Here is a 27,512-nt window from a genome sequence, read left to right as displayed (position 1 = left end):
GAATGGAATGGGCGGACAGGAGGCAGCTTCCGGGCGAGACGTTCGCAAAAATTGGACCGCCTCCGCCCCCACGCCGAGTCGATGAATTTGTTCCTCCGGCACGCCGAGAACGGGACAGATGTGCCAAAACGTGTCAGCTTCCGGCGTAAACTGATTTCTATTTCATCGGCCGTCCGCTGTCCGGCTTGTGGAACCGACGAGCCTCCGTAGGTTCCGGAATGTCCCGAGGCTGGTATGCAATGTTTTACGAGCGGTCCCTTTTGTACTTTTTGCCGGTGCCGGTTCACGACATGGTTGATTCGATGAAGTTTGGACCGAAGCGAACCTTTGGACCTCTGTTCAAGGAGTGTTGCGGTACCCTAATCGGGGAGGGGGGGAACAAACCCGCTGGTCCACCATAAGTAGCCTATCTGGAATCGGTTGTAGAAATTCCGCAGAAGCGAATCGAAACAGTCGGCCGGAAATCCAAAACAATCACAACCCGATAGCAAATCCCGTTCTTGCTGCCAGTGCTGTCTACTCCTTGCTGCGGATAGTTAGCAATTTATAGGCCGGCGGCTAACTTTGCATCGGACCATCCTGGGGGCCAGGCGTTGGGTCACGTTTCGTCGGCAGCAACACACATCACGCATCATCGATGATGAAAGGCACGTAATATTTGTTAAACTGATTGTATTCCACACACCCGACGCAGTCCTGGGCAGGGCGAAGAATTCGGCATAAATCAAACCCTTCGGACCTAATTCATACCGGGCGCGTTGTAATCACGCACGGCACGCTCGGTCACGTCCGCGCGAATACCCGGGGAGAAAAGGACCGGGACAGGGTTAGGAATAGACGAGACGTAACGAGCGATGGGCAGCAAAAAAATGCAATATCAATATTCACAAGGTTGTGTCCGGCATTTTTCGGACCACCCATCATCGGGACCTTTGTCCAAGGAAGGATTGGCCATTCTAGCATGCCGGACCTATGCTGCGAGAAAGAACTACCACCTTTGAATTAACCCCAATCGTGTGGAACATCAAACGTCATTACGCCCGTAACCAGTAATGAGCGGGTGCGGTCTGGTCCGCGACACGGCAGATAATGTCCTGGCGGAGGGAAACACACATCGTAGACCACTAATTTGCGGAAAATCGCACGCGGGTGGGTGACATAAAAAATTAATATACAAAATGTTGCACATTTCTCCAGCGGGGCGTACGAAATTAGTTCCCACTTCCCGTGTCTGGTGACGGGAAACTAGCGGCCGTGTTCCGGTGGCCCACCGCTAACCATCAACACATCCGCCCGAGCAGCATATTTCACACATCCGGTTGGCTTACTAACTCCCTCCGGGGTGGCGAAGAGCTACGCGAGGACCTCTATTTTTTGCGGCCCCGATGAAGTCAGAATATTTATTCCAGTCTCATCCGCGCATTTTGACGAACGGCAGCGCAAAACAGACCAGGATATGAAAGGACGCCGTGCATGCAAACAAATCTGCACCACGAACCAGCCAGAACCAGCCCGTCAGCCAGCCGGGCCAGATTGGGTGCCGAGCGCTGATTGATATTTTTTTATGTATTTATTTTCACAACACATCACACGCTTTCGCCACCACCGTGACGTGTGCTCCACAGCAGCGGCAACATTCGGGAAAAGCGGAAAAATCGTCCACCTCGACCCCGGTAAGCAATAACGCAAAAGATCAATCATACCCGGGAAGATATTATTTATTTATGGTGTTCCGCTTTCGTTCGCTCGCTCTCTCGGTGCTCGCTGGAAACGTGGCCGAAAACCCGGGAAACACTACCAGGAAAACTGGCGGAGGAGGATACCGGGAGGATGGCGGCCACCTTTGTTTACAGCGCCCGTTCCGCGCTTTTCGCAAATTCCAGTCATCAAATAATCAGTGGAATCGATTCGTACAGGCAAAGGCAAAAAGCGAATGGAAATGGCAATCAGCAAGGAACTGTGACATTTGGAGCTTGATTAGTGGGAAAATTGTGCATACATAGTTTAAAATCGTGTGAATCTATTGGATCGGCTATTGGTAATAAGCAACGCAATTCTACGTGTTCCTCCGAGATCTTTAGATGTGAATAGCCCTCCGTTTTGCCACGCTTGCATGTAGCATCCGAATGACGATCTTCAACATTAAAAAGGAACCATCGTGGTATCCGAATGCGTTACAGAAATCACCGGAGTGCCGGACTACCAACCACTATTTAACTGTTTGGACCACTATTTAACTGTTTTTCCAACAACCACTTTTTGAATTCGTATCTATAATATGATCGAAATGTAAATTTTATTCAATAATTGTTTTCTAAGCTTAAACCGGTATCATCTTTAAAGTAGTAAATGTTAGGAACCTACACAGAAAAAATCTCTCTATCACCAGAATGGTGATATAGAGATTTTTTAGGTGTCAGCTAATTTTAAATTAAAAAATTTTCGAAATGACTGAATTTGTTAGAGGACGATAGCTTTGAGTAGTATGATTTCATTTGGACTTTAGACAAATCGACTTTTTCACGGGATTTTTGTGTGCAGACCTTTCTACTAAGCATAATGTTGGAGCCCATATAAAATGCCCAAGGGTGGAAAGGAAATTCGTGTCTCTATTTCTCGTCCGTTCGCATAGTTACAACTTGATTTCCTCTCCAACTCGGGCCCCCAAGGACGATGTTTGTGTTGCTGATTGTCGTCGTTGGTGATAAGTCGCAGGTGAAACGGGTGTCTAGCTCCAGCGAAATGATGCGCATGATGTACAACATCGAACGCTTCAATGAACGACACTTTGATGACGGCCCCGTGGAAGTGGTGCACTTTCGCTGATGTTTCGACGGTTTAATGGGTCATCACCAGAATCATGAGGCGCAGTAGGTGAGATTCCCTTCTACCAAGCGAACTTTCTACCGGCTCGTGGCTCATAGCACCGTGCCACAATCGAACCCCCGGCATTCGCCAACCCGTGATCGCATGGTTCCGGAGCGGACTCCCGGAAAACTGGAGCATACCAACGGCGTACCAGAAAGGCACCTAGAAGAAGAACCCTGCTGCTACTTCGCACCGATTAGCGCCTCTCGTCGAGCGAATGTCGGTCAACGGGGAGCGAGGGAAAACGATCCTGCCCTAAGCCGGTCCGGATTTGGCCCACAATTGATGATCCAGAAAATATTTGTCACGTTTTCAGCTCCCGCCCGGCAAGGCGCACGAATAATTCGAACCTCCGCGGCCTGTGCTACCCGATTAGTGTGTTTACGCCATCCGCCCGATGGTCATTCCGCTGGAAGATGACATCGCGTTAAGACGTCTGCGGAGTACGCACCCGAGTTAAACGGGGTTATGAGAAACGGTTATCAAGGACCCCAGTGCACTGTGTTCCCGTTTCTGGCAAACGAAATCAAAAGGACCGAGCCGTGCGAGTCGCTTTGTGGTGAAAATAACGAATTACACACGAACGGAGCACATTTGGCAACGCAGCCAATTGCATACCATGTGGAGTTTCAAGTGCACTGTGCTTCTTGTGTCACTTCTGCACCTGCTCAGTCATGGAGAAACGAAAACGATTGTGTTCAACTCGTACGGGGCCACGGTACCTTCTGCTCCTGGTGCTACGCTGCCAAAGGACGAAACCGATGCCGCAACGCGCCAAGAAACCAGGAGCGAATCGTAAGCACGCTTTACGGAATGTTTGATCCTCAAAAGAGCCCCTTCTCACATGCGTTTGCCTTGCACTGGATCCGCGCTCTCATCCTTAGCACCGGGAGGGCCTTCTCCAGCAGTGACAGTGTAAATGGCTTCCCGTTTTCGATACACCCCAATTACCTATCGAAACCCGTTCAAGTGGCACGGCCAGTAGACGATGCGTACCAAACACCGAAATACATCTACCCAAGCTACTCGGACAGCAGCCGAAACAGCCGGCCGTACTACGATGGGCCCGTGGGTAAGATACGATAAATTATACACGCTCACTTGGTCAAACAGTTTATGGCCAACGGAACCGCCGTAGCAATCAGCCAGCCTGAACTCCCTCCGATCTCCTTCCCCTAGCGATGGACCGATTTGCTCCCGGGGAGGCATACGGTGGCACGATCTACAAGTTGAAGAAGCAAAAGCTAGCCCTTCAGCAGGGAGGCGGTGGAGGTATATCGCCCACGTTCTGATATCCAACCGCGAAGTGACCGTGTTCTTGATAATTTCTTCTTTTGTTTACACCCTGTAGGTCCGTTTGCGTCGATTCCGGCCGCTTCGTTCAACAGTCCGGTCAGCGTTGTTGCACCGACCGTATTGCGACCGGCGGCCTCTGATAACAGTCCAGTTAACATTCCTGCACCGCCTGGCCTAAGTTCCAGTGGTTCACCACCTTCACCAGCAATGCCATCTATGGATGGTCCACCAATGCCATCCATGGATGGTCCACCCAGCCCGACTATCATTGCCCCAACACCGAATCCGAGTTCTGGTGAGGATTCCTCGACATCACATCCACCCGGCCCGATCGGTTCGCAGATGGATTCTTCCGAAATACTCCTTTTCCCACCCAACTCCCACACTGGCTACCTTCCGCCCGATAAAAAGGCTCCAAAACCAGACGCTTCCAGAAGCACCCCGGCGCCTTTGGGGGTTCTATCTAAAAATCCGGTAACCAGCTATCTTCGGCCCCCGTTGGGAAGCACTGATTCCAGAGCGAATGCGGAACCTGATACATCCGCGTATAATGCGACAGTCGAGTTGTTCAAATTTCCTCCTAACGAGCATGCAGGGTACCTCCCACCGATCAGCACCGATTCAAAGTCGCATTCCGACACAAGTTACCTTCCTCCACCATCGGGTGATCCCGGTTCATTGTCCAATTTGAAACCAATATCTAAAGATGCTCAGATTCCTGGCAAACCAGTGCCAACACCTAAGGGAGAACTCTTCAAGTTCCCGCCAAACACTGACGCGGCTTACTTGCCACCACCGCTAGAGTCTGGTGGCAGTTTGAAGCCTTCGTCTGACACTAGTTATCTTCCCCCGCCGTCTGGAGATCCTCATTCATTGTCAAATTTGAAAACAATGTCCAAAGGTGTTCAGATCCCCGATAAGTCAGCGGCAACACCTGCAGCTGAACTCTACAAGTTCCCACCGAACAGTAACACTGCTTACTTGCCACCATCGCTAGATTCCCCTAAAAGCGCCGTCACTAGCTATTTGCCACCACCATCTGGTAACCCTAGTTCAACAGGGATGTCGTCTGCAATGGAGTCTGGTCCTGCCAGTGCTTTCAAGTTCCCACCCAATACCAACGCCAACTATTTGCCACCGGCCGTCATGGAATTACCCAAGAGCCACGCCACAAGTTACCTGCCTCCTCCATCCGGCAATCCCAATTCAAACTACTATTTGCACCCTCCTCGTCCATCTCCCGCCCAGTCCTACATACCTCCGGCCAGTTTGTTCAAATTTCCACCCAACATAAACTCGCAATATCTGCCAGCAAACAACAGTCCCCCCCGACCGAACAACGCTGTGACCAGCTATCTTCCTCCTGCTTCCGGCATTCCAGGTGATGATACCGCCGGAACTATCCCGGTCGGACCGGGAAAGCCGCAGTATCTTCCTCCCTACTATGCTGGTAAACGACTTACTTAAGCCGGTGAAGTAAAGCTTTGTTCATACATGTTCTTCAACGTCCTGTTTCTGCAGACAGTCGACCACCGCCACCGCCACCGGTTCCAATGAAAATGCCCACAATGCCAATGATGCCAATGATGCCGCCAATGATGCAAGCGCCTGCAAATATGCCACCCATGGATGGCCCACCGACAGGACCAACCGGAATGGATCATGACCACGATCACCACCACCATCACCACGATCACGACTTTCCTTACTTGACCGGATTCGACCATGACCACTACCCGGACATCATTTACGATCACGATCACTTTCACCATCATCACGATGAGCCAACCACAACACCAGCTCCACCACCACCACCACCGCCACCACCGGTACCGGAAACACCGCGTCTCAAGAACTACAGCTATTATTACATCAGTCGTACGCTGTGGTACGTGCCACTGTACTTTACCCTTTACTTCTGCTTCTACGTTACGGCGCTGATCCTTCGGTCGATTGCCAGACACAAGGTAGGACATGCGTTTATCCCGTTTTTTTTCACTTAAAACCAGTGTTTCAATAACTTTTTGTTTTTTTGTTTGTTGAATTCACGCGCACTGTGCAGGTCAACATTCCTAACGAGTGGACCGCCAACCAACGTTCACTCTCCAGCCTGGCGGACCTGAGCGATGCACAAACCCGCCAGAAGGCTACTATGTTAGCCACTTTTACGATGAAACAGATCGAAGATTTCAGGGAGAAATACTTGTAGCCTACTACTCGACAGGTAATGTAAGCCGGTAACGCACCTATTGGCCGCTAGACATGTCCGCCGCCGCGACGACGGAGGAAATGTTCATCGAACAATTTGTACTCTATGTTGGTTAAGCAAAAAGAACCCGAAAATAGAAAATGATTTGGCTCATAAGAAGTAAAAACATATCTTTAAAGTAAACATTAATAGCATATCCAATTAAATGACTGTGGAGCTGCAGTTTGCACTTCTTTTCTGAATTGTAAACGATTTCGTATTAATACTCATTCCATACTCTGTGCGTCCCGGTACTTGTGATATCTTTAAGCACGCCAGAATTTACTGTAGCAAGATTTGATTTATGAATGGTTTCTTTGCTGTATTCCATTACCAACTTTTGGTACCGCTCCCCGGCATTAGGGCGATTTACACAGGCTACCACCATTTTACTGTCTAATTAACGCAAGCAGTGTCTACGAGACACCTCTACCATCATTTGCTACCATCTGTGCTGCTTACGGACACCATAATAGTTTCAGAAAATAAATCATATACACAATTCATACGCCCCTTGCAAATGTACAGGGAAATCCCTGATTTCATGCAACTTGTACACTTTCCATTTTACTCACTGACGCGTGACCGTTATGCTTCTAGCTCTATTTTGGGAGGCGTCGTTTCCTCGTTAAGATTACTTTTTTTAACTCTGATAGGCGTAACGTGTACTTCACTAAGCTTGTCTTTCTTGACTTTGATATTGCTTGCTCGATCTTCACTAAGACTAGCTGTATCCACTACAACAGCACGTGGCTTTTCAGTTTTATCGACGACGGACTCTGTTGGATCGGCAACGTGATGTACAATTTCTGGTATGCTTGTAACGGTGGCTGAGCCTGAGAGTCTGAAAGTACAGAAGGTAGAGTGCGTAAGTAAGATTATTTACCGTCCCAGCTTCAGTCGTGCTTCATCGCTAATTACTCGCTAAACTTTGGTTGCAGTTGTTCCAACTTGGGAATGTTTGCGGTCGGCTGCTGTCCTCCCGATGCCTCCAGGGCTGCCAGTTCGAGCGGATGAAACTTTTTCTTGTGACTACGGCAGTTCGAACCATTCGCAAACGTTTTGTCGCAAAACGGACAAGCATAAGGCTTTAGCCCTGTGTGTAGTATCAAATGAGCCTTGAGAGCTTTCGAGCGTTTGTACTCCTTTCCGCAATGTTGGCATTTATATTTCCGCTCTTCTGAGTGTACTACCATGTGCATTTGTAGAGTGCGCCTTGTGTTTAACTTAAGCCCACAATGAGGACAAACGTACATTGTGTTGTTATGTGTATCTTCGTGAGTCTGAAAAATAATACAAATATCGATACGTATTAACTTCAGATTCGTTACGACTAAGTATCCTAATAATGGCTAACCTTTAGTCGAGGCATGTTTTTAAAGCGCTTTGAACAATACGAACAGTGATACGGATACTCGTCACTATGAACTATTTGATGCTCCTTAAGTGAACCTTTCGTGCTCCATCGTTTTCCACATTCTTCGCAAACGAAAGGTTTTCCTCCTTCATGGATCGTCAGCATATGAGTCTCTACGCTTTCTTGATTGCTGAATCTATAGAAGTGGAAGTCGCGAAGCTTATTGAAAACTTTTACTTTAGAACGCTACAACGTAAACAAACCTTTTCTCACAAACATTACAGGAATACGGTCGCTTATCAAACCCAAGCGTTTGTTCGGTTTCAGTCAATATTTTCACACCTGGCGCTCTTTTTGCACTGTGACGCACAATTCGTCGACTTCTACGGAAGGGGTTCCTGGTGCGGCAACTCTTTGCAGGTTTACCATTTGTGTTACGTTTCTTTGCCAAGCGCGGCATAATTTCAACACATGAACGCAGATCCATTTCCTCGATTGGAGAAGCTTCCTCGATTTTGATATCGATTACATCCCAACACTCTCTGTCGCTAACATCATAATCGTAGCATTCGTCGTCATCATCATCATCATCAGAAGCATCTATGGGCCCGATTTCCATGTAACTAGATTTGATTTCTTCCTTGACTTCTTCAACATCTATAAAACAAAGGATTCCTCAAATGCACAGGACAGCACCAAAACCCCGTAAGACTTACCATCTATCTGTTCTATCTCGTGAAAGGGATCATTATCTGACAAAATTTTTCGCCCTCCATCCAGCGCTTCGGTTAGCTCTACTGTATCGGCGACGTCCAAATCCCCCAGGTATCGGATGCGTATGGCTTCGACATCGACATCACTTATCTTCGTTAGGCTACATTTCGAAAGGTACATAAGCAAAGCATTCGCCTGTACACACCGTCCAGTGAACTGGTTGATTTTGCTCAAAAACGTATAGCAATCGTCACAAACATTCAAAGCTACGCCTTTTATCTCAGGGATCTGCAAAAAAAGCGCCTTGTTAACCCAAGAACTTTGCTCCCTTTTGTAGTCTACCGTTTTACGCCTACCGATATTGGGAAGTGGGATGTGATAGCATTTATATCATCAACAGAATCAAACTTGTGCTCGGCTTGTTCTTTGGCGCACAGGCGACACCAAGCTTCCCAGCAACGCATGATTGTGAAATAATCGTTACAGAATTATTTGTTAAAAATGAAAACCGCACCACTTAAAACAAGACGCAGCTAAACGTAAACAACTCTGATTTGGCTGATCGACTTTTGTTTTGACACAAGTGAAACGGAGCACGTTCGCACAGCTGTACGACTCAAAACATCATCGGCTTAGTAAGCACACAAACCATTTATTTATGTTTCGGGGCTTTGCGTCCTTTGAGCAAAGGATTCGCAATCATTATGTTGCTTCAGCGATACCATCTACGGCCGTCTTAAGATTACTATTTTTTACTCTGATAGGACTAGCGTATACTTCAGTAAGCTTGTCTTTCTTGACTTTGATATTGCTTGCTCGATCTTCACTAAGACTAGCTGTATCCACTACAATAACACGTGGCTTTTCAGTTTTATCGACGACGGACTCTGTTGGATCGGCAACGTGATGTACAATTTCTGGTATGCTTGTAACGGTGGCTGAGCCTGAGAGTCTGAAAGTACAGAAGGTAGAGTGCGTAAGTAAGATTATTTACCGTCCCAGTTTCAGTCGTGCTTCATCGCTAATTACTCGCTAAACTTTGGTTGCAGTTGTTCCAACTTGGGAATGTTTGCGGTCGGTTGCTGTCCTCCAGCTGCCTCCAGGGCTGCCAGTTCGAGCGGATGAGACTTTTTCTTGTGACTACGGCAGTTCGAACCGTGCGCAAACGTTTTATCGCAAAACGGACAAGCATAAGGCTTCAGCCCAGTGTGTAATATCAAATGAGTCTTCAGAGCTTTTGAGCGTTTGTACTCCTTTCCGCAATGTTGGCATTTATATTTCCGCTCTTCAGAGTGTACTACCATGTGCATTTGTAGAGTGCGCCTTGTGTTTAACTTAAGCCCACAATGAGGGCAAACGTACATTGTGTTGTTATGCGTATCTTCGTGAATCTGAAAAATCATACGAATGACGGTAAGTATTAACTGTCGATTCATTACGACAAGGTGCCCAAACAGGAGCGAACCTGCAGTCTACGCAAAGTTTTGAAGCGCTTTGAGCAGTACGAACAATGATACGGGTACTCGTCACTATGAACTACTTGATGCCCCCTAAGTGCACTTTTCGTGCTCCATCGTGTTCCACATTCTTCGCAAACGAAAGGTTTTCCTCCTTCATGAATCGTCAGCATATGACTTTTGACGCTTTGTTGATTGTTGAATCTACGGAAGCGAAAATAGTGAAGCTTATTGAAAACTCTAGTGATAGAACGCTACAACCTAACAGACCGTTTTTCACACACATTACAAGAAAACGGTCGCTTCTCAAAGCCATGCGCCTGTTCCGGTTCAGTAGATATGTGACTTTTCGCAATTGGCGCTTTTTTGGCACTGTGACGCACAATTCGTCGACTTCTGCACAGAGGTTTCCTGGTGCGGCCACTCTTTGCAGGTCTGCCATTTGTGTTACGTTTCTTTGCTAATCGTGGCATAATTTCAGCAGGTGCACGCAGATCCATTTCAGGGATACATTCCGATTCGTATGGAGAAACTTCCTCAATGTTAACATCGATTGAATCCCAACACTTTCGCTGTTCTATCTCGTCGAACGGATCATTATCTAGCAGAGTTTTCCCCTCTCCATCCAGCGCCTCTGTTAGCTCCATTTTATCGGCGACATCGAAATCCCCCAGATATCGGATACGTATGGCTTCGCAATCAACATCATTTACCTTCGTCAGGCTGTATTTCGAAAGGTACATTAGCAACTCACTCGTCTGTGAACACCGTCCCGTGAACTGGTGAATTTTGTTTAAAAACGTATAGCATTCGTCACAAATATTCAAAGCTACGCCTTTTATCTCAGGGATCTGCAAAAAAGTACCTTGTTAACCCAAGAACTTTGGTCCCTTTTGTAGTTTACCGTTTTACGCCTACCGATATTGGGAAGTGGGATGTGATAGCATTTATGTCCTCAATCGAATCAAACTTGTGCTCGGCTTGTTCTTTGGCGCAGAGGCGACACCAATTTTCCCAACTACTCATGATTGTGAACTAATCATTCCAGAATTATTTGTTAAAAATGAAAACCGCACCAAACTTAAAACAAGACGCAGCTAAACGTAAACAACTCTGATTTGGCTGATCGACTTTTGTTTTGACACAAGTGAAACGGAGCACGTTCGCAACGTTATACGGTTCAAAACACCATCGTCTCGTTTATATTATTCGGTACGTTACTCATACTACACTTTATCGAATCGACAGAGTTTAGCGAATAAATGTTCAACCAATAGCAAGCAATATTTTCGCTAATTTATGATAATGTAATTAGAACGCATGAATCACAGACATTTTGGCACTCCGATTCAACCAGTCCATGGTGCTGGTACGATTTCGTTATAGAGTGAATCTCAGTGTAGTCCCGACTTTATTTCCGAGCCAAACGTCAAAAGAAGTTGCAATATTCGGTAACCAATATTTATTGTGGTGTTTTGATCCTGAACCGTGTAAAGATTAACCGAAAGAGTTTCTGATAAGAATTGTAAGCATCCAAAGCATCTTATTTATTTCAGGGTTTATCCTTTATAATGCTTCAGAGGAGCCCTTTACAATGCATCTTGTGTCTGTGTTTCAGATGGCACACTTTATCCAGCGAACATGTGAGTATTTGCTGCTCAAGCCGAATGTGCTGCTGAAATATGATCTTCGTCACGGACACCGATTACGGGGCAGAGCGCCGGGTGTGGCTAAAACACTGGCCGAGCGCCTACAAGGTACGTAAAGAAGATAGTAACCGGTATCGGTACCGGTATATCTTTTAACCTACCGAGCAACTTTCGCTTCTTTTTAGCCGAAAATAAGGTGGATCCTGAAGTCAGCAAACCGGTAAACATTGGATTCCCCTACCTGAAGCCTTCCCGATCAGCACAACTGAGCGAGCGCTTGGCACAGCTGAAGAACCGCCGTAAAAGTACCGAACTAGAATGTTTATCACGCGAACGAAAGTGTAAGCTATTTCTTGGTTGCCGCAAAGATTTCATTAGTTTGCTCACTGACTCTGGTATTCTCTTTATCTTGAATCAGTGGACGTCAACATCGACCAGGTGCGAGAAGAATGGTTACAGACCAGCGGTCCTTTCCACATTCGACGCATCGCTGAACATTATGGCGTATTTGAGCATCTATTCGGCACGGCTTACTTTGTGCCACGCGTCGAACTTCGCATACATTTCGAAGCGGCGGACGGAGCATTGCATCCAGTGCGCTACGGTAACTTGTTAAAGCCCACCGAAGCCCAATCCGCGCCAAGTGTTGAATTTGACGGACGGTTTCAGTTCGCTGGACCGGCGAAGACTGGCAAAAATGAAAGCTGGTGGAGTTTACTGCTCACCAACCCGGACGGTCACTTCGAGGACGGTGAAAAGGAGTACTGCCATTGGTTCGTGTAAGTATTGGCAGTAAGTGTATGAAACAGCGGCAACAGAATCGGACAGATTAACATTCATGTTTCGCATGCTTTCGACCACCCTCATACCTACCAACAGAGGAAACATACCGGATGGAGACATTAAACGCGGGGAAGTGCTGATGCCCTATCTACAACCATTTCCACCAAAGGGAACAGGCTACCATCGTCACATTTTCGTGCTATACAAACAGGACGCAGGAAAGATAGATTTCTCCGGCTATAAGCTGTCGAATCCGTACTCGCTTCCCGAGCGTACCTTCCGCACGCTGGATTTTTACCGTACGCATCAGGAACGTATCACGCCAGCTGGCCTAGCATTTTTCCAATGCGATTGGGACGCGACTCTGCCAGCGTTCTATCATGAGAAGCTCGGCATGCGGCACCCGGTGTTTGAGTACGACTTTCCACGGCCGTACCTACGCGATCAAGAGTGGTTCCCGCAGCGCAAACCGTTCAACCTTTATCTGGACAAGTACCGTGATCCTGCTCAGATCCGGCAGGAATATCTTCTGCGCAAGCTGGCAAAGACGCATCCGTTTGAAGGACCGGAGCGACCCCTTCGGTTCCCGAATGCTCATTCCCTGCGTGACATACCGTCGTGGCTGCGCACGGAAATGAAAAAGGACCGGCTCGGTTGGGGTAGGATCAACGACATTTAAACAAGTTCCAGTTTGTTCCAGAGCCAGTTAGGGGTAGTCATGTGTGAAAATGTTTGATTAAAAACAATGAACCAAACTTTAAATGAACGGAAAACGCCAAACCGCGGCAAAGCCTTGATATTGTGTAAAACAATTGCCTAAATGCCTAGTTTCTGTTTGCTACTTTATTTCTCTGTATCCCAAAGACTTATGACAATAGGACTCACTTCTAGTTGCTATTTAGAGCTCAAAGTTTCATTAGAACTAAACCATCCATGTCGCGCTTAAATGCACAGTAAATATCCTATCGTTCGAGTGTCCAAAAGTACAGCTAAAGTACTAATACTTCACGTGAAATGCAGTCTAAATTTCCGTAATTCTACTTTGTTCGATCTGTTGTAAGCCTAACCTTTAAAAAGCAACAACGCTAGAGTAGAATCGGTAGTTTCTTTAAAAATCAGGCTTATTCAATCGAGCGGTACCTCTAATCTTGCTCTTCGTCTACAAGTACTATGCTACTTTTCTCTAATTAACTACTACCTAACCAAGTACTTAGCTTACGTGAAAAATACTTGACAGGGGTCCTAAATATTGCAACTCGTGTTCCATGCGTATCTTTGATTATGCTTTCGTTTGGTGACGTCTCGTTACGATGTAACTTGCTTGCTGCTCGCTGTCGACAGTAGAACCGCTTTACGTTACTGCGGAAGGTTGCTGAAATTACTGCACTATCGCCCGGCCAGAATATCCTTTGGCATTCAACTCGTCGATGGTCTTCTTGCCGTTCCCTTGGAGACGCGATGCCAAGCCACATGTCTGGCACAGGAGAACACGAGCATTAGAAGGTTCTGTACGAGTACACTTTGAGAAGAGCTAATACTTACGATTATTGTTGAGAGCGCTAACAAAGCCGCTAGTAGTCCGGAGATCACGACGAAGTTCTTGCACTGCTCGGGGCTTTGTTGATACCGCATGGCGTCGTCGTACTCGCCTGGCATGATGACCGTGTATTCAATGTTTTCCTTAAATTTAGTGTACTCCGTGCGGTTGCGTGGACTCGACTCCCGTCGTCTTCTGCCAAGTCCTGCGAAGGAAAAAAACCGAAAGTGTACTCTCCGAATGGGGCAGATTATTACGGGCGGCACTACTTACTCTTGGACGGTTCGTACATGTCCAGACAAAAGTCCGGTTGGCAGTCCATCGCATCCATGCAGGCCTTAATCTGCGAGTGGATCCATAGCGTGCTCCGTTCCTTCATCGAGCTCAGCAGGAACGCCTCGAAGTCGAGGAACACCTCATTCGGTTTGTCGCGGTAACGGGCCGGCTGGTGCGGAATGATCGAGGCAAAGTCCCTGTTCCGACAACCATCGCGTACCAACGACACCGAACCGTGCGCATGCGGATCATCTGGATCCGGCGACACGGTGACCTCCATCAGCTTGACGTACTTCCAGACGCTCTGCGAGCTGATGCGAGCCCGCAGCTGCAGCTTGGTACCGATTGGGACCGCCTGATCTACCGGCACCTCATTGTTGGTCACCGCCGGAAGTGAGGATGACGAGGAGTGGTTTTTCAGCCCTGCCAGATTACCGCTGATACGGGCAATCGGAGGGGCCTCCTTGTACAGTGCCACCTCGTACTCGAGCCGACCGGGTGTTTCCTCGACCACACCAGACACCCGTGCCCCATGTGGACTGCACGAGGTTTTTGGGAGAAAATCAAAAAAAAAAAAACGGGTTAGCCATGCACCTGCCGGCACCTGTCGGGGATTGGGGTCGGCCAACTTACAAGCTTCCCGCGAATCCGGCGGCCTTGTTCTGGATAACGGTCGGTTCCGGTGGTTTGCACATGATGATCAGTTCCTGATCGGATTGCATGACGACCGACGGAAACTGCGGGAACCAGATGCGGACGTGGACGAACCCCTGCGTGCGTGTAAGAGAACGAACCAAAATCTCACACCTTGACCCTGTTGCTGAATTCCCGCTCTCGTCGAAGATCGATTCCTGGCTCCCCTGATACCAAATTTCTTCGGCCAAAACGGCCGAACAGCTTCGCATCGTAAAAACTTACATTCCGCTTCAGCACACCGCACCGTGAGAAATCGGTAATCTTCAGATCGTACGCCAGTTCGCTCACGTCTTTACGATCGTGCTTGATCGAGCAGGCAAAGTCCGTTTCCGGAATCACGCCCCGGTCGTCGGCGAATAGGGGTGCCCCCTTGAAGCCGATCGGTTTCTTCAGCCTCGCCGTGATGATATCCCCCAGGTTGGAGCCCTGCGATGCAAACGAACACTGGATGTCCGTTACTGGAGGGGAGAGTCGTCGAATGGGAAAGGTTAGAAATGGTGGTCATCGAGCCCGAACTGAAGGCCAATCAATTACGATTCGCGAATGCGTGGCCCTCCAGTAGCGTGTTCGTACTTTATGGTCATAGCCACCGAACTTACCATCGTAATCCTGCGCCCGGACCAGTGGCAAAAGCTGCGAAAGAATCCAGACAAAATCCAGTCAGTGAGATCGCTTCTATTGGTGCTACAGCAGCGAGTATGGCGTTCGCAGGGTGGGAGTTCCATGGTACAGATGGTTCAAAGTGGTCCAATTACGTAATTACAAGTCGATCGCCCGTGCCATATGCATGATCCCGACGCCCGCGATAGGTCGATTCGGTCATCAAAGTTCAGCCAACGCCGCGAGTAGACCCATATGGCTCACACCTTTTAGCCACCCAGAAGCCTCCAGAAGGCGCCCCCGATCGAGCGGACGGGGTCCGGCGAGAGGTGAACGAAAGATCAAAACACGGCAAAAACACTCGTAACGGAAGTTTTCAACCCGCCCGGCGCACATCCGACGGAACGCCGTTCGTATGCCAAATCCGACACCTCAGCCGGAGTGGACTTCCTCTCGCGGGCCGTGGATTCGAAACCAGAACAACGGCAGAACACGTGGCCATCACGGCGCCACGGCCACAAGGGGGCTCGATATGATGCGCTGGTGCCATAATTGCCATAATGAGTTCCCCCCAAAATGAAGCCATTGTTTGGCTGCAAGCCGATCGATACACCGGCACCGCCAAAGTGTGTCGATTCCGACGCCTCGCCAAGATTAGGATCTTGTAACAGGAACAACAACCACGGCCACACAACGATCGGTATCGGCTATCGATTGAGTTCAATCCGCTTTCCGCTTATGGGTCGCGGTGGGAGCCCCGAGAGATCGACAGAGAGAGAGAGAATCTGTGCCAATGTGTCAATTTCATGGTGGAATTATGTTTTTGAGGTTGTGTTGTTTTTCTAAAAGCGTGCCCGGAAACGGAAAATGGCACTAACAAGCGAAACCATTTTAATAACCAGGATCCTGTGGTCCAATTAGCAAACAATGATCGTGATAATCAACGCACGATCACGTCATGTTCCGGTTCCACGGGTTCCTTATCGGTGTCGCTAATGGCCTGCGTGTGTCTCATATGAAAAGGTCGAACCGAGCAAACGCAGGCAACATTCCGGTACAAAGCTGTCCATTTCTGATCGATTGTGCGTTGGCCTACAAACCCAGTGCGCAAGTGGCTTTTTTCCCCTCCCCGATGGCGGTCGTCTCGGTGCGTCTCGTTAGCTGATTACATCAAATGTGTATCTGACACACTCGCCGCGTAGGACCACTTCCCGGGAGCTTGGCCAGTTTCTCACAATCGGATCTTCCAGCCACTCTCACTCGGCGCGGCTCAAAGCAACGCAGCGGCAGTGGATAGAAAAAATAAATACATAAAGCGATTCAACTATGCCATTTAACGGCAGACACCCCGGATGGCGTTGGGCTTTGATTTCCCAAGTGGAATTGGAGTGGCTAGATTTGCGGTACCAATTATCCAATAAGGCTCAAGTGCCCGCAGTCCAGCTGGAGCGAGGTGTGCACCGCCGCAAAGGGTGCCATGCGGCCGGACGGAGGGCCGGCGGATGGGTGAAGCATAAAAACAAACGAACGGACAGCGAGCGGGCAACATAACAGCCCCACGCAGAGTCTGGCCCCGGGCAGCAGCTACACAGTAAAACGCGGAGTGGTGTTGCTTCGCGATTCGGAAACGGAATCGCTCCAAAGCTGGATGCACCTGCTGCGAGCCGTTAACGGATTTCCTTCGCCCGGGCGTGTGATTTGCGGCCAACAGGGACGCTTTGCATGCTTCACGATATTTATGTCGATGTGTGGCCTAGTTTTGGCCCCCACCGTTCTGTTTTGAAAACGGACTGTTGGTACACTTTGTCATTAAATCCGGCATCTGTTCACGTTTAACAAAGATTGAAACACCCATTCGCATTTCCTTTTATAGTTCCTCAAATGTATATGCAGACGATTCACAGATCGATTCAGTTACATTTGATTAAAATTTTATTGATCGATTCCTTTCCTATAAAATAGAAATTCAAAATTATCTGTTGGCTATTAGCAAGGTATTGTTGTTTTTGATGTTATATAGATTTTGCATAATGCGCCCAATGATTAAGTTAAATCTATAATCACTTTAAATTTCGATTGTTGGTCTCAAGCGAGAGTCCCAGAAGCGCCGTGACCTTAGTTGAGCAACCTGAACGGAACCATTTTTGAACAGCAAATCTTTTGCAGAAAAATAATTCAAACAGGTAACGGCACTAAGGCATAACAATTTTATGTATGCCATACGCATATGCACTGGCGCATTACGCATGGCGCAGACGACGGGGCGTTAACAATGACGCCAAATCTGGAAACAATATCTCACAGACCCACCAACCACCTGTTGACTGCACACGCAGTATGTAGTTCATGGGAAGAGAAAAAAGGGCCGAGACGAAAAACTTGTTAAAAAGTCATCATTGTGACGGTGTTCTTCCCCCGGGGCTAGCCCTTAGTGGCCTCAGGTGCGAACAAGACCACTCCGCCAGGGTGCTCTGGTCCCTTAATGGAGGTTTGCTGTCTGCGCAGCAAACGAGGTGCGAAGTGGCGTGAAAAATGTGCCACAACCATAGGGAGTAGTTTGGCAAATTGCAATATTATAACATTCCACACATTTGCATACAACTAACTAGGAGGGCTTGGTTCATATTTTTGCATACCGTAACGCCATTAAGTAGCGGGGGAAAATCGGCCCAAACGAAGAAAAAAAACGGGAAGCCGCGTCTTCCCGGCGCACTAATGCATCGGCGCATTTCGAGTCCGCCCACGTGGGCTGTGTAAATTGTGTCAACCTTCATGGACAGTGATTGAGCATATGGTGGTGACATGAGGCCAAACAAATGTAGTAAACGCCCTCGGGCACAGCCCAACTGTCCATCAGGCGGCCGTGAATAAAAACATTACCCCTGGCGGGCATTGTGTGCTAATGCAGCGACCATAAACCTCTCACCGGGCAATCGCGCGAAGACAAATTTGCTTGACGCTTTCGAGGAATCGCAAGAGCCGCTGCCGGGCTGCCAGCCATTCTCGTGTGATTTTTCCGGTTTTTCTCTTCGGCTTCTGCTACACTTCCGCTGGTTCCCAGCCCGTAAAATCTGCCTGCCAGGCTACGCGCGAGTTGAACTTTGCCTGTGTCAACCCCGCCTGTGTGAGCCGGAGCATAATCGTGACACAATTATGTCATAAAAAAATAAAACACATCTCGCTGTCAGACAACTGTCGCGACGGAGGCACTTTCGTTACGCTCGTCCCGCTAGCTCGGGAGGCTCCGAAGCATTGCGATGCCACGCTACGGAGAGCATAAACGGTTTGGCCCGAGTGAGCGAAAAACGACTTCTGAAATTGAATCCCGTAGCTTAACGAGCCTCCTCCGCTCCGCGCAGCCGTTGACCGAGTTTTGCGCGGAATTGCCCCCGGCAATAGCGTCACTCCGAACTCTGAGGCTGCAATCTGCAAAGAATCTGCCATCCGTCTGCACATCGCTCTATCAGCAGCGGTGGCTCGTGGAAATTGGTGCATGAATTTTGATAGCCCTCCAGAATCGGCTTCAGACCCAGGCAGGCAACAGAACAACGGAAGTGAGCGAAATCAATGTCAGCGGCTCGGCTCAGCGATTGGCCAACGGTTAGCATTGGATTAACTGTTGCAACTGGATCGGCACGCCAGTGTTTGAATGGGATTTATTTTCAAATAATTTCATGCTCCAGCTGCGCGAGCAGACCCTTTCCCTCCGGAGTCGAGGGCTGTTTGCGTGTGCGCTCGCTGTTCTCTACTTATTTGCATGAAAGTAACACGTGCCGAAACCGGAAATGCTGTAAGTTGTTGTGTAAATTTTTGAAATAGTTGTTAAAATTACATACATAACATTAGCATAAGTTCAGGCAAACGACATGCAACACCTAATTACCGACTCCCAACGACGACAACTCCTTCGGTGGTTGACATGGTTTTGATTTATGCGGTTTAAATTTTGCGCTAGAACGAGCATAACTGTTCGCAGCGGACTGTCGCCAGCCATCCGGTCGGCGCGCTGTGTGCTATCAATTGGTTGAATTCGATTTACGGAAACGAGAGCTACGCAACCGCCACCATTCACGGTGCCCTCTTCATATGGCCTTTCTCGGACGCGTATCTCCATTTATGCGCTCGCTTGCGCCACATAACTGCAGCACGCTCCACGCAGTGAGCTCCTGACAGGGAGTTGGCAGGGACCACCGCGACACTAATGATACATTTTCGACCCACTGCACAGGAATGTTTCGTGAGTTTCCGTTAAGCGAAATTATAAGTGCGCTGCAGGGCACACGACAGTGCAGCGCAGTGACTTGAATGCGCGATGAAATCGAGAAGCAAAGCAGCATATTTAATCTGACTAGTGGTCGTATTTGCCCTCCATCCGCGACTCCAACACTCTACTGGTGCAGGAAGAGCGATGGATCATCACTCAATTTGTACCTCGTATTCAATATGATGGATGTACACAGACCCAATGGCAAGTTGTTAACGTATTATGCAACTAGCTTTTAAATGTTCGTACGTCAGCCACAAGTGATCGAAGAGTGGTTCTTCTCAACCTCCCAGTCTAGACCCTAGGGCCACAGCTAATCACCGTAATTTCGTAATCCGTCAGCAAAATTTGCCCAAAGGCATCGAATTGGAGGTATATAATTAGGTTGGTTGAATAAAAAACACCGATAGCGTAAGGGGTGTGCATGAGAAAGCCAGGAACAAACCAAGGCTCGTCTAAGAGAAAGGAAAGAAAAGCAGAGCCCAACAAGGGGCAACCCGTATTAACTATAGATGATTGGAATAGAAACAGATTAGACCAAACAGAATGATTCATTTTTGCACGTCAGGTGGATCGAACAGATGTTGGCAAGTATTTATTTACTTTGTCTTTATTTGAAATGCATTAAATTAAGCGAGACCCAAGGGAGCGGCGCATTTTGCGAAGAATTGTGTTGCAACGCGAAGAAGAATCTTCCAGAGCTCACGCCCGTCACGCGAAACGCTTTAAATTAACGCATGCAACAATGGACAGGCCATTCCATGGATCGGCCTCCCCGTTTATTCATTTAACTGCATCCAATACCGCGCCGCATTGCGCCGAAGACGAAAGACTTCAACGCAAGGGCCAGCAAGAAACCCTTCGCTAACGGCAACGGCATAGCACGGGGAAACATTTCTTTTATTTTCTTTTGAGGAACCGGAGAAAAGCATAATTGATGAATCATATTCTACGCGTGGCATCGGCACGCGGATTAAGAACGTGGTGCGTAATCAGTAATGGGGTGATGAGTTTAATTTGTGTAATTTCTCATTCGCCACCCGTGCTTTTGTGTCATGATTTTACTCTCATTCGGCACCAGAGGTTGAAGGCCCTCTGGGTGTCATGCGTATTACTTGTGGTCTATTACGACGTTTTGGGCGCACCGGAACACTTTACCGAAAGCGGGTCCGTAACTGTTCTTTTTTGACGTAGGTTTAATACAGCTTATTTATTTCAAAATCAGTTGTTGCTATCGAATTAGTGCTTCGATCGAGGACCTTTCAAGGCGCTATGATTGATTGACTGATTTGAAAGATTGGACCTCTGCTCTGAGCGACTTTGAGTACAAGATTTTTTACGTGAGAAATTACAATTGACTTCATTGAAACACTTACCACTGTGAACAGTACAGCCACTAAATGCCCGCTACTGCACTCGACGATACTTGACCTCAGCAGCTTCATCTTCGCTTTCGTCGTCAGCATTGAGTGTTCCGTTAGTTTGGAGGGAAAGCAAAGTGTTTTACACTTCGGTTTGCTTCATCCAAAAAAACCCGTCCAGCACCTGCCCTGCCCTTCAGCAACTCGTCTGGGAAAACCGATGTAGCGTTGAAGTCGCCGCCGACCGATGCCTACAAATAAGGTGCTGCGAAAAAGTGAAACGAACGAAACAAACTTTGAAAACGCTGCTAATTTATGGATTTTCATTTTCGGCGGAGAATATGAGTGAGAAAGCGTTTCGTACTAATTCTATTTCCCATTGGCATCCATACGGACACAAAAGAACCATTCAAAACTAACACATAATAGCGCTACGAATGCATAACGAATCATGTCCGCACTGGGCAGTTTCTACAAATGCGCGCGTTTCAATCGTAAAAATTGATGGCCTGCGGTCGCGAAGTCGCGGAAACAGTTAGCTAGACGGGCCGCCGTCCTAGGCCGACGCAACTGGTTTCGATTTCTTTCCCTTCTGCTCGTTATTCGTTCGCTTTTTTTTGTTTTTCCCTTCATCTGTGTGACACCCTTTTTCGTTCTTTTTGTGTACGTCTTTCACTCCTAGTAGCGCGTCCACAGGGATTCGTCCGCAGTGCACGGGCGCGACAGTAAATAGGTGAAAACCGATCCAACGCGCAGCTTCCCTCGCTTGAGGGGCCGATGGTGTTGCTGATGGCGGTGCCCCGATCGATACCGGGGCCCCGTGGCAGGCTGGCTGCTAAATCACGGGACCGGTTGCATCGGAAACCGGCCTTGCCGGTGCGCAGCAAAGTGCAATCGTGCAAAAGAGCACGGAACGGAGCCACCTTCTAGCGTGGCATCGGCCCGGGTGTCCTACAAACAACAGGATTAAATAAGGTTAAATGCACCGGCGGCACCGGCTGGGGTGCGCGGGCTCGATTCGACACCCTTCACGGTCACCCTCTTCTAGGCCAGGGAAAAATTAGTTTCGATTTCAACCCTTTCCTGTGAAAGTCGGAATATGAAAATGAGCCGTACCGGGTACGCCAGCCGCCAGCATGGCTCCGAAGGCTCCGAGTGTACGAGAAATGGTTCGTTTTTTTGCGGAGACTATCACGAGGGAAAGTTACATTACATGTGCCCCAGCATGATTTTAACCAGCACCGCGCACCATAATGGTCTGGTCCTGCATCCATCCGTCCTTTGTAAAATGGGTTCGCGCGACCAAAATTGATAGAGAAGTAATCGGAAGTGCCCGGTTTGTGTTCGTCAAGGTGCGATCAGTGCCAAAGTGCCAATCGAAAATTATGTTTAAAGGTATTTAAATAGTTCATCGATATTCACACAACCGAGGCACAACGTTTTTCGTAGCTAATTCTTTCAAGCTTAATAAAATGAATTCACCAGTCGGGCTCTACAGACACAAAAAGGGGCAGTAACTCATTCGTTCGAAAAGACAATACTCATCCAAATACGATCAACAACAACACGAAGGTTTCGTGAGAAAAAATCAATCTTCATTAAAACTAGAAACAACAAAACTGGAAAGTGGGAGTGAAGAGATGTTGGGGCCACACATTTTTGGCACAGATCACAAGTACACGATCCTGCGGTGTTTCTCATACCACGGCGATGCTTATCCGCGTGGCGTTATCACATGTACATATCTTCGTGCGTTTAGAAAGTACGCCTCGCACAATGACACGACAGTGGGAACGCGGCTCGGTGGCGGGGCTGAGGTGACTATCGTTTTCACGGCCCCACCGTGGCGACACCGTTTCCGGCCGAGGCTTTCTTCCCAGTTCTCGATTTCTCATTGTTTCATTACCAAAAAGGAAAAAGAAAAGCCCCCAAAATGTGGTCGAACCCCGGCCGGTAGGGGCCGATCCAAAACATCAATTGGCATCATTAGTAACACTATCTCCGGGAGATCCTAAACGGGAACCGGTAGAGAAAAGTCGGGCACCGATCGGGCCCTTTCACTCTCATTACGCACGGTACTCGGTTGTGCCGGGGCTTCGGCCTGTGTTTTTGGGCATATTTTCGTGGCTATGCTAGTTAGTCGCAGAGCCACAGGAAAGTGCCACCCGATGGCCAACGCTGCGTGAAAACTGTAGCGGAACGCTCTCGATTACGGGCGGGCAATGTGTACATTCGAGAGACCCCAGGAGATGTGGGCTATTTGCGCGATCGTACCGAAAGCGACGATTAGTCACTCTTCATTTCCTTCCCACTTCCGAAAAACAGGGTTTCACCAGCGCGACCTTGATCCCGGCGCGATTTAGGCACACATCGGCCGCGGGCTGAACTGGATCCGCCACATTAGAGCGGATCTGTCGCGGACTCGGCCCCCCCAGACTAGTACACAAAGTGTTTAAACATTGGCCCCTCCAAACCGAACCTGGCTCTCCCCGAAAGCAGCTCGGAGAGCCTCGGCACATTATCCGTCACAATCAATTGGCACACATTTCCCAAGACGCGCGCGCGCGCGCCCGTGGTTTCCTTTTTTATTGCCACCTGCCATCAGCAACTATGCTGCCGATCGGTGCGAATGTTGTGCTCTCGATTGCAATGCAGAAACACCCGGTCCCGACGGTCGCCGGTCGCCCGAACCTGAATGCGCGCGATTGAGCGGATCGGTGGTAATTCAGGTTAGTCTTGGGCCGGAGAAAGGCTGAGCTGATTAATGGTGGCCACGGACCAACGGGCTCCCCGGGGAGCCCCAAACCCTGTGCGGGCGCTCCCGCCGACAGGTTTGGCAACTTTGAGCTCGCTGCGGACACGCCGAGGATCGAGCTGATCGAGGATGCGCCATGGCAGTGCGATGGAAATCAGCATGAGAAATCTCGGTTTCTTCTATGCTCCAAACGCGCCACAGGCGCCCAAAGCGTGCAATGTACGAATTAGATCGAAAATGAAATCGAGGCGGGGCCATTACCGACGAATGAATAATGAAAATTATCATAATCGCGTCTCAGCTCCTCAGCCAAACAATACCATTCCGACCATTCCAAAGGTCACCGGTGTATTGCCAATCGGCATTAGTTATGCATTCGATGGGCCAAAGTTTTGGAAATCGTCACACCGCTGACCTACTTCCCACTGGGCTAGTGGAGCTCGAGGCGGCTCATCAATGTGCAAAAACGTGTCCCCGAGCCGGTCCGCAGCCGGTGAAAATCGTCGCGATTGCATCCCTCAGTGCCGATTCAGGTCTTGCGTTTAGTGGTAATTCAAAAACGGTAGCCAACTTGCTAACCCAGGCAAGTAAGGTTTGAAATGGGACCCCCTCAATGGAAGCTCCTGCATTCTCGTTAGACCTTGTGGCCCGTGTTAAATTCTTAAATTGAACACAAATTCCCGCTAAGAAACGGTTGGCGACAGCCGGTGGCCACCGCCCAAACATGATAACACACAAGCTGGAGACAGTCACAGATTGCTGCTCCACATTCAACGCACCGTAATCACAAAACATACACATGCACCGTCGACTCAAAATCCAGCCACCGGAACACCGGGAACCGCTTCCAGAACGCACTGGCGGGAACTGCACCGGAACTAACGTAAGGGCTACGCGAGGGACGCACGCTGCCTGTCACCGTGTCACGACCGCAAATAACCGACAATCACGTAAACTGCACACCACGCTTCCGACCGAAGGGTTCGTTGAACACACGTTCCGCCCGGATCTTGCGATCTTCGCGCAAACAACAACAAGCTAGAGCTCCTCGGGGCTGCTCAGGTCCGCTTTCGACGCGCGCTCAACATGGAATGAACTTGACTTTGGCCAGGCTTCCACTACGTCGATCATCCGTCCGGCCCCGCCGCCGGTGTGTTCGGAAGAGCGAGGGAGAGCTATGCGAGCTTGTGCATGGAACCGCTATGCTTCGCTAGCGAGAGGCTACCGCCGGGACCGTGGCACGGCCCGGGACCGTTTACCATTCGGCTTCGGCTGCGGATTGCATGCCGATAGTTGACGGCATGCTTTGGGGGGCTTACTGCTCTATTGCACTTCTGACGAGCGCTACCCCGCGGGCGGCCGGACCCGATGGAAGCTGCTTTCTTGGAAAGGCCACTGTGTTGCTCGTTTCCACTCGTGGCCACTGTGTAGTTTCGGGGTGACATTTTGGAACAAACAATCTTGGTTTAACCATTTTTATGCCAATGTTCCAGAAATTCGAGTTTCTCCAATTTATTAGACCTATTTACTTTGCAACGACTAAATTATATAATTTAAATAACAATCGTTGGTTTAAATCAATTTTATTTGGTCAAACGGACAAAAACCATTTTACTTTTATACTTTGATTTGATCATTTTATCACAAGATCACATGAGTGCAATATTTTTCGTGGTTACGCCTCTTGATGATTATGGTTGTTAATTTTTAATTTAGTCCTTTTACACTCAGTTCATATACTTTACGAAATATAATGGAGAAACTAGAAACTAAACGCTGCATATGGAACATAAGCATTTCCATACTCTTTTACTATGGGTATCTTTCCTGTCTGTGTTTAAATGGCTCTTCCGTTTCTCAGAAATGCACAGAAACCGATTGTAAAAACCACTAATCGAAAACGGGGAGTCGCTACCTCCCTGCGCCGGGAATGCACCAAACCAAAGTGTGAAATCGACCATATAAGCTGCTCCACACGCGGACCTTGTACCGTTCAGTTTCCTCGCGCGCCCTGCCAGGAATCAGGAAATTTAATTAAACTTACTCGCCCCACGTTCTTGCGACTACTACGGTAAACTAGGTGAGAATGGCACGCCACTAACGAAACCAAGAACGCGCCCATCACGCAAATATTGAAAGGCGCTCTGGGCCGCAGGCCGTTCGAAACTCCCGACGGTACCGAACGGTGTGTGCACCTGATCGGCGTGGAATGGAAAACCAAACAATCGCGAAAAAGGTTTGAGCTACCCGAAAAACGGATGCCCGTCTCCCAGCTCATCTGGGGGTGCTTCTGGCTGGAGTCTGAGCCTCCGATACCGGGTGCGCGAGAGGCCTTACAATTGCCAATTACTCGAGCGATGCAGTGCCGTAATTTCGGTACACATTTCGTTCACTGGCTGATTGATCCCGGCGCGTATCAGCCGCTCGGTCGAAAATTGGTAGAAGATCATCGCCCAATCCGTGCTGATCCGATTGATGACGGCAGTGATGAGGCGCTCGGGTTTTTGCTCCCAAGTTCCGACCAGGAAATAGTTGTAACAACTAAGTAAAATTAGCCACGGCGCCCACAAAAAATGGGTAGCATATCAAATAACGGCACCCTCCGTCGAAAGGTAATCGAACGAACCATACCGAATCGCCCTGATGTTCATTCTGGGTGCAGAAGCCCGGCCTAGCGATCACTTTAGCCTTTCGGCAGCTGGACTGGTTATTGGTTTTTTAAAACCTTATCAAGTAGTGGTCTGAGTGAGTATCTACGGACGCAGACTCCGACAAGCTAGATAATTAGCTGGATTAACTATAGCATGTTGCATATGCAACAGTAAATTAAGGGTTATTAAAAATGTTGTCCTAAGTATTGTTTCTCGTTTAAAGTTTGGTCCATGTTTGGCATTTAAACAAATGCAACTCTAACCATCGGCCCCAGCCCCGCTTTCCATTTTGCCGCCCATGGTTCCGAGCGCATCGGCGTTTGCTTGTAAAATCGATTCGAAATGTAGTAACAACAGGTACGAACCACTTCACACCCGTGTCCCGTGGTACGAGCCGCCCCCTGGGGGGTCGCATTCTGGGGATCCACCTTTTCCCAGAACACCCCCCAGCGGGGCCTGTTGTTATTGTTGTTCTGGTTGTTCCCGGGCCGCGCGGAAGTGATCCAGAAAATTTTTTAATTTTCCACCATCCTTCGCACGAGTGTTCAATCAATGGTAAAACCACATTCCGTCCCGCGCCCTGCCCTGGTCGGTGAGTTAGTCCAAACACCACAAACACCGCACTCCGCAACTGTAACGCTTGGGGTCCGCTTCGTCCGGCCGTTGCCATAGAATGGTTCCACCGTCGGCCCGATCGAATTTAGATAAAATTTGAAGCCCAAGTGCTACTACAGAACGGGCGCGGTAATGTAATGTACAGTTCGATTCCATCGGGCACCTAGTTATGCAAGCGTGAAACTAGGGTGCACCTGTAGCCTGTAGGACTCCGGAGTGACGGAAGTGAACGGAAACATGCACGACGGCGGCGGTTCTGGCCAAGCGGTGTAATGGCTCAATTCGAACGGCCGCCCGTTAGCTGCACTCGTAAAGGACCACCTGCCGGCGAGTGGACCATATTCCCCGATACCCTTAGGGCTCCCGTTTCCAGAGATGGGAAATA

At 48.7% G+C, this 27,512-nt stretch overlaps 5 protein-coding genes across 5 annotated transcripts; 2 read left to right on the top strand and 3 right to left on the bottom strand.

The window, feature by feature from the left end:
• The first annotated feature begins 2,673 nt into the window (after positions 1-2,673).
• On the top strand, positions 2,674-6,373 carry LOC131207806 (uncharacterized). The gene is made up of 8 exons (XM_058200437.1): positions 2,674-2,756; positions 3,541-3,663; positions 3,753-3,940; positions 4,048-4,140; positions 4,220-4,459; positions 5,546-5,614; positions 5,686-6,131; positions 6,227-6,373. Exons 1-8 carry the CDS (start codon positions 2,674-2,676, stop codon positions 6,371-6,373), a joined length of 1,389 nt encoding a protein of 462 aa, XP_058056420.1.
• Positions 6,374-6,706: 333 nt separating this feature from the next.
• LOC131212157 (zinc finger protein weckle-like) lies at positions 6,707-8,966 on the bottom strand. The gene is made up of 6 exons (XM_058205916.1): positions 8,840-8,966; positions 8,486-8,771; positions 8,033-8,426; positions 7,770-7,965; positions 7,334-7,695; positions 6,707-7,256 (listed from the first exon to the last, which is right to left on the bottom strand). The coding sequence occupies exons 1-6, from the start codon at positions 8,945-8,947 to the stop codon at positions 7,001-7,003; spliced, it is 1,602 nt and encodes a 533-aa protein (XP_058061899.1). The 5' UTR covers positions 8,948-8,966; the 3' UTR covers positions 6,707-7,000.
• Positions 8,967-9,161: 195 nt separating this feature from the next.
• On the bottom strand, positions 9,162-10,287 carry LOC131212160 (zinc finger protein weckle-like). The gene is made up of 4 exons (XM_058205918.1): positions 10,211-10,287; positions 9,949-10,144; positions 9,513-9,874; positions 9,162-9,435 (listed from the first exon to the last, which is right to left on the bottom strand). Exons 2-4 carry the CDS (start codon positions 10,111-10,113, stop codon positions 9,186-9,188), a joined length of 777 nt encoding a protein of 258 aa, XP_058061901.1. The 5' UTR covers positions 10,114-10,144; positions 10,211-10,287; the 3' UTR covers positions 9,162-9,185.
• A 1,112-nt stretch (positions 10,288-11,399) lies between these two features.
• On the top strand, positions 11,400-13,615 carry LOC131212159 (large ribosomal subunit protein mL38). The gene is made up of 5 exons (XM_058205917.1): positions 11,400-11,465; positions 11,559-11,697; positions 11,775-11,930; positions 12,008-12,368; positions 12,469-13,615. Exons 2-5 carry the CDS (start codon positions 11,559-11,561, stop codon positions 13,049-13,051), a joined length of 1,239 nt encoding a protein of 412 aa, XP_058061900.1. The 5' UTR covers positions 11,400-11,465; the 3' UTR covers positions 13,052-13,615.
• A 135-nt stretch (positions 13,616-13,750) lies between these two features.
• LOC131211142 (uncharacterized) lies at positions 13,751-21,211 on the bottom strand. The gene is made up of 7 exons (XM_058204508.1): positions 21,122-21,211; positions 15,481-15,514; positions 15,104-15,339; positions 14,819-14,955; positions 14,183-14,724; positions 13,915-14,114; positions 13,751-13,846 (listed from the first exon to the last, which is right to left on the bottom strand). The coding sequence occupies exons 1-7, from the start codon at positions 21,209-21,211 to the stop codon at positions 13,751-13,753; spliced, it is 1,335 nt and encodes a 444-aa protein (XP_058060491.1).
• Between the last annotated feature and the right edge of the window lie 6,301 nt (positions 21,212-27,512).

This window comes from Anopheles bellator, chromosome 2, assembly GCF_943735745.2.
Source record: "Anopheles bellator chromosome 2, idAnoBellAS_SP24_06.2, whole genome shotgun sequence".
Taxonomy (NCBI): domain Eukaryota; kingdom Metazoa; phylum Arthropoda; class Insecta; order Diptera; family Culicidae; genus Anopheles; species Anopheles bellator.
This window is presented reverse-complemented; position numbering and strand designations above follow the sequence as displayed.

Coding starts and splice junctions, on each gene's coding strand:
- LOC131207806 (XM_058200437.1), top strand. CDS start 2,674: ATGTTTGTGTTGCTGATTGTCGTCGTTGGTGATAAGTCGCAGGTGAAA. Junction 3,664..3,752: donor CAAGAAACCAGGAGCGAATC/GTAAGCACGCTT, acceptor TCTCATCCTTAG/CACCGGGAGGGCCTTCTCCA. Junction 5,615..5,685: donor TCTTCCTCCCTACTATGCTG/GTAAACGACTTA, acceptor CTGTTTCTGCAG/ACAGTCGACCACCGCCACCG.
- LOC131212157 (XM_058205916.1), bottom strand. CDS start 8,947: ATGCGTTGCTGGGAAGCTTGGTGTCGCCTGTGCGCCAAAGAACAAGCC. Junction 8,772..8,839: donor CATCCCACTTCCCAATATCG/GTAGGCGTAAAA, acceptor CTTTTTTTGCAG/ATCCCTGAGATAAAAGGCGT. Junction 7,696..7,769: donor AAAACATGCCTCGACTAAAG/GTTAGCCATTAT, acceptor ATTATTTTTCAG/ACTCACGAAGATACACATAA.
- LOC131212160 (XM_058205918.1), bottom strand. CDS start 10,113: ATGCTGACGATTCATGAAGGAGGAAAACCTTTCGTTTGCGAAGAATGT. Junction 9,875..9,948: donor AAACTTTGCGTAGACTGCAG/GTTCGCTCCTGT, acceptor ATGATTTTTCAG/ATTCACGAAGATACGCATAA. Junction 9,436..9,512: donor CTGCAACCAAAGTTTAGCGA/GTAATTAGCGAT, acceptor CTGTACTTTCAG/ACTCTCAGGCTCAGCCACCG.
- LOC131212159 (XM_058205917.1), top strand. CDS start 11,559: ATGGCACACTTTATCCAGCGAACATGTGAGTATTTGCTGCTCAAGCCG. Junction 11,698..11,774: donor ACTGGCCGAGCGCCTACAAG/GTACGTAAAGAA, acceptor GCTTCTTTTTAG/CCGAAAATAAGGTGGATCCT. Junction 12,369..12,468: donor GAGTACTGCCATTGGTTCGT/GTAAGTATTGGC, acceptor ACCTACCAACAG/AGGAAACATACCGGATGGAG.
- LOC131211142 (XM_058204508.1), bottom strand. CDS start 21,211: ATGCTGACGACGAAAGCGAAGATGAAGCTGCTGAGGTCAAGTATCGTC. Junction 14,956..15,103: donor GCGGTGTGCTGAAGCGGAAT/GTAAGTTTTTAC, acceptor ACACGCACGCAG/GGGTTCGTCCACGTCCGCAT. Junction 14,725..14,818: donor GCCGGATTCGCGGGAAGCTT/GTAAGTTGGCCG, acceptor AACCTCGTGCAG/TCCACATGGGGCACGGGTGT.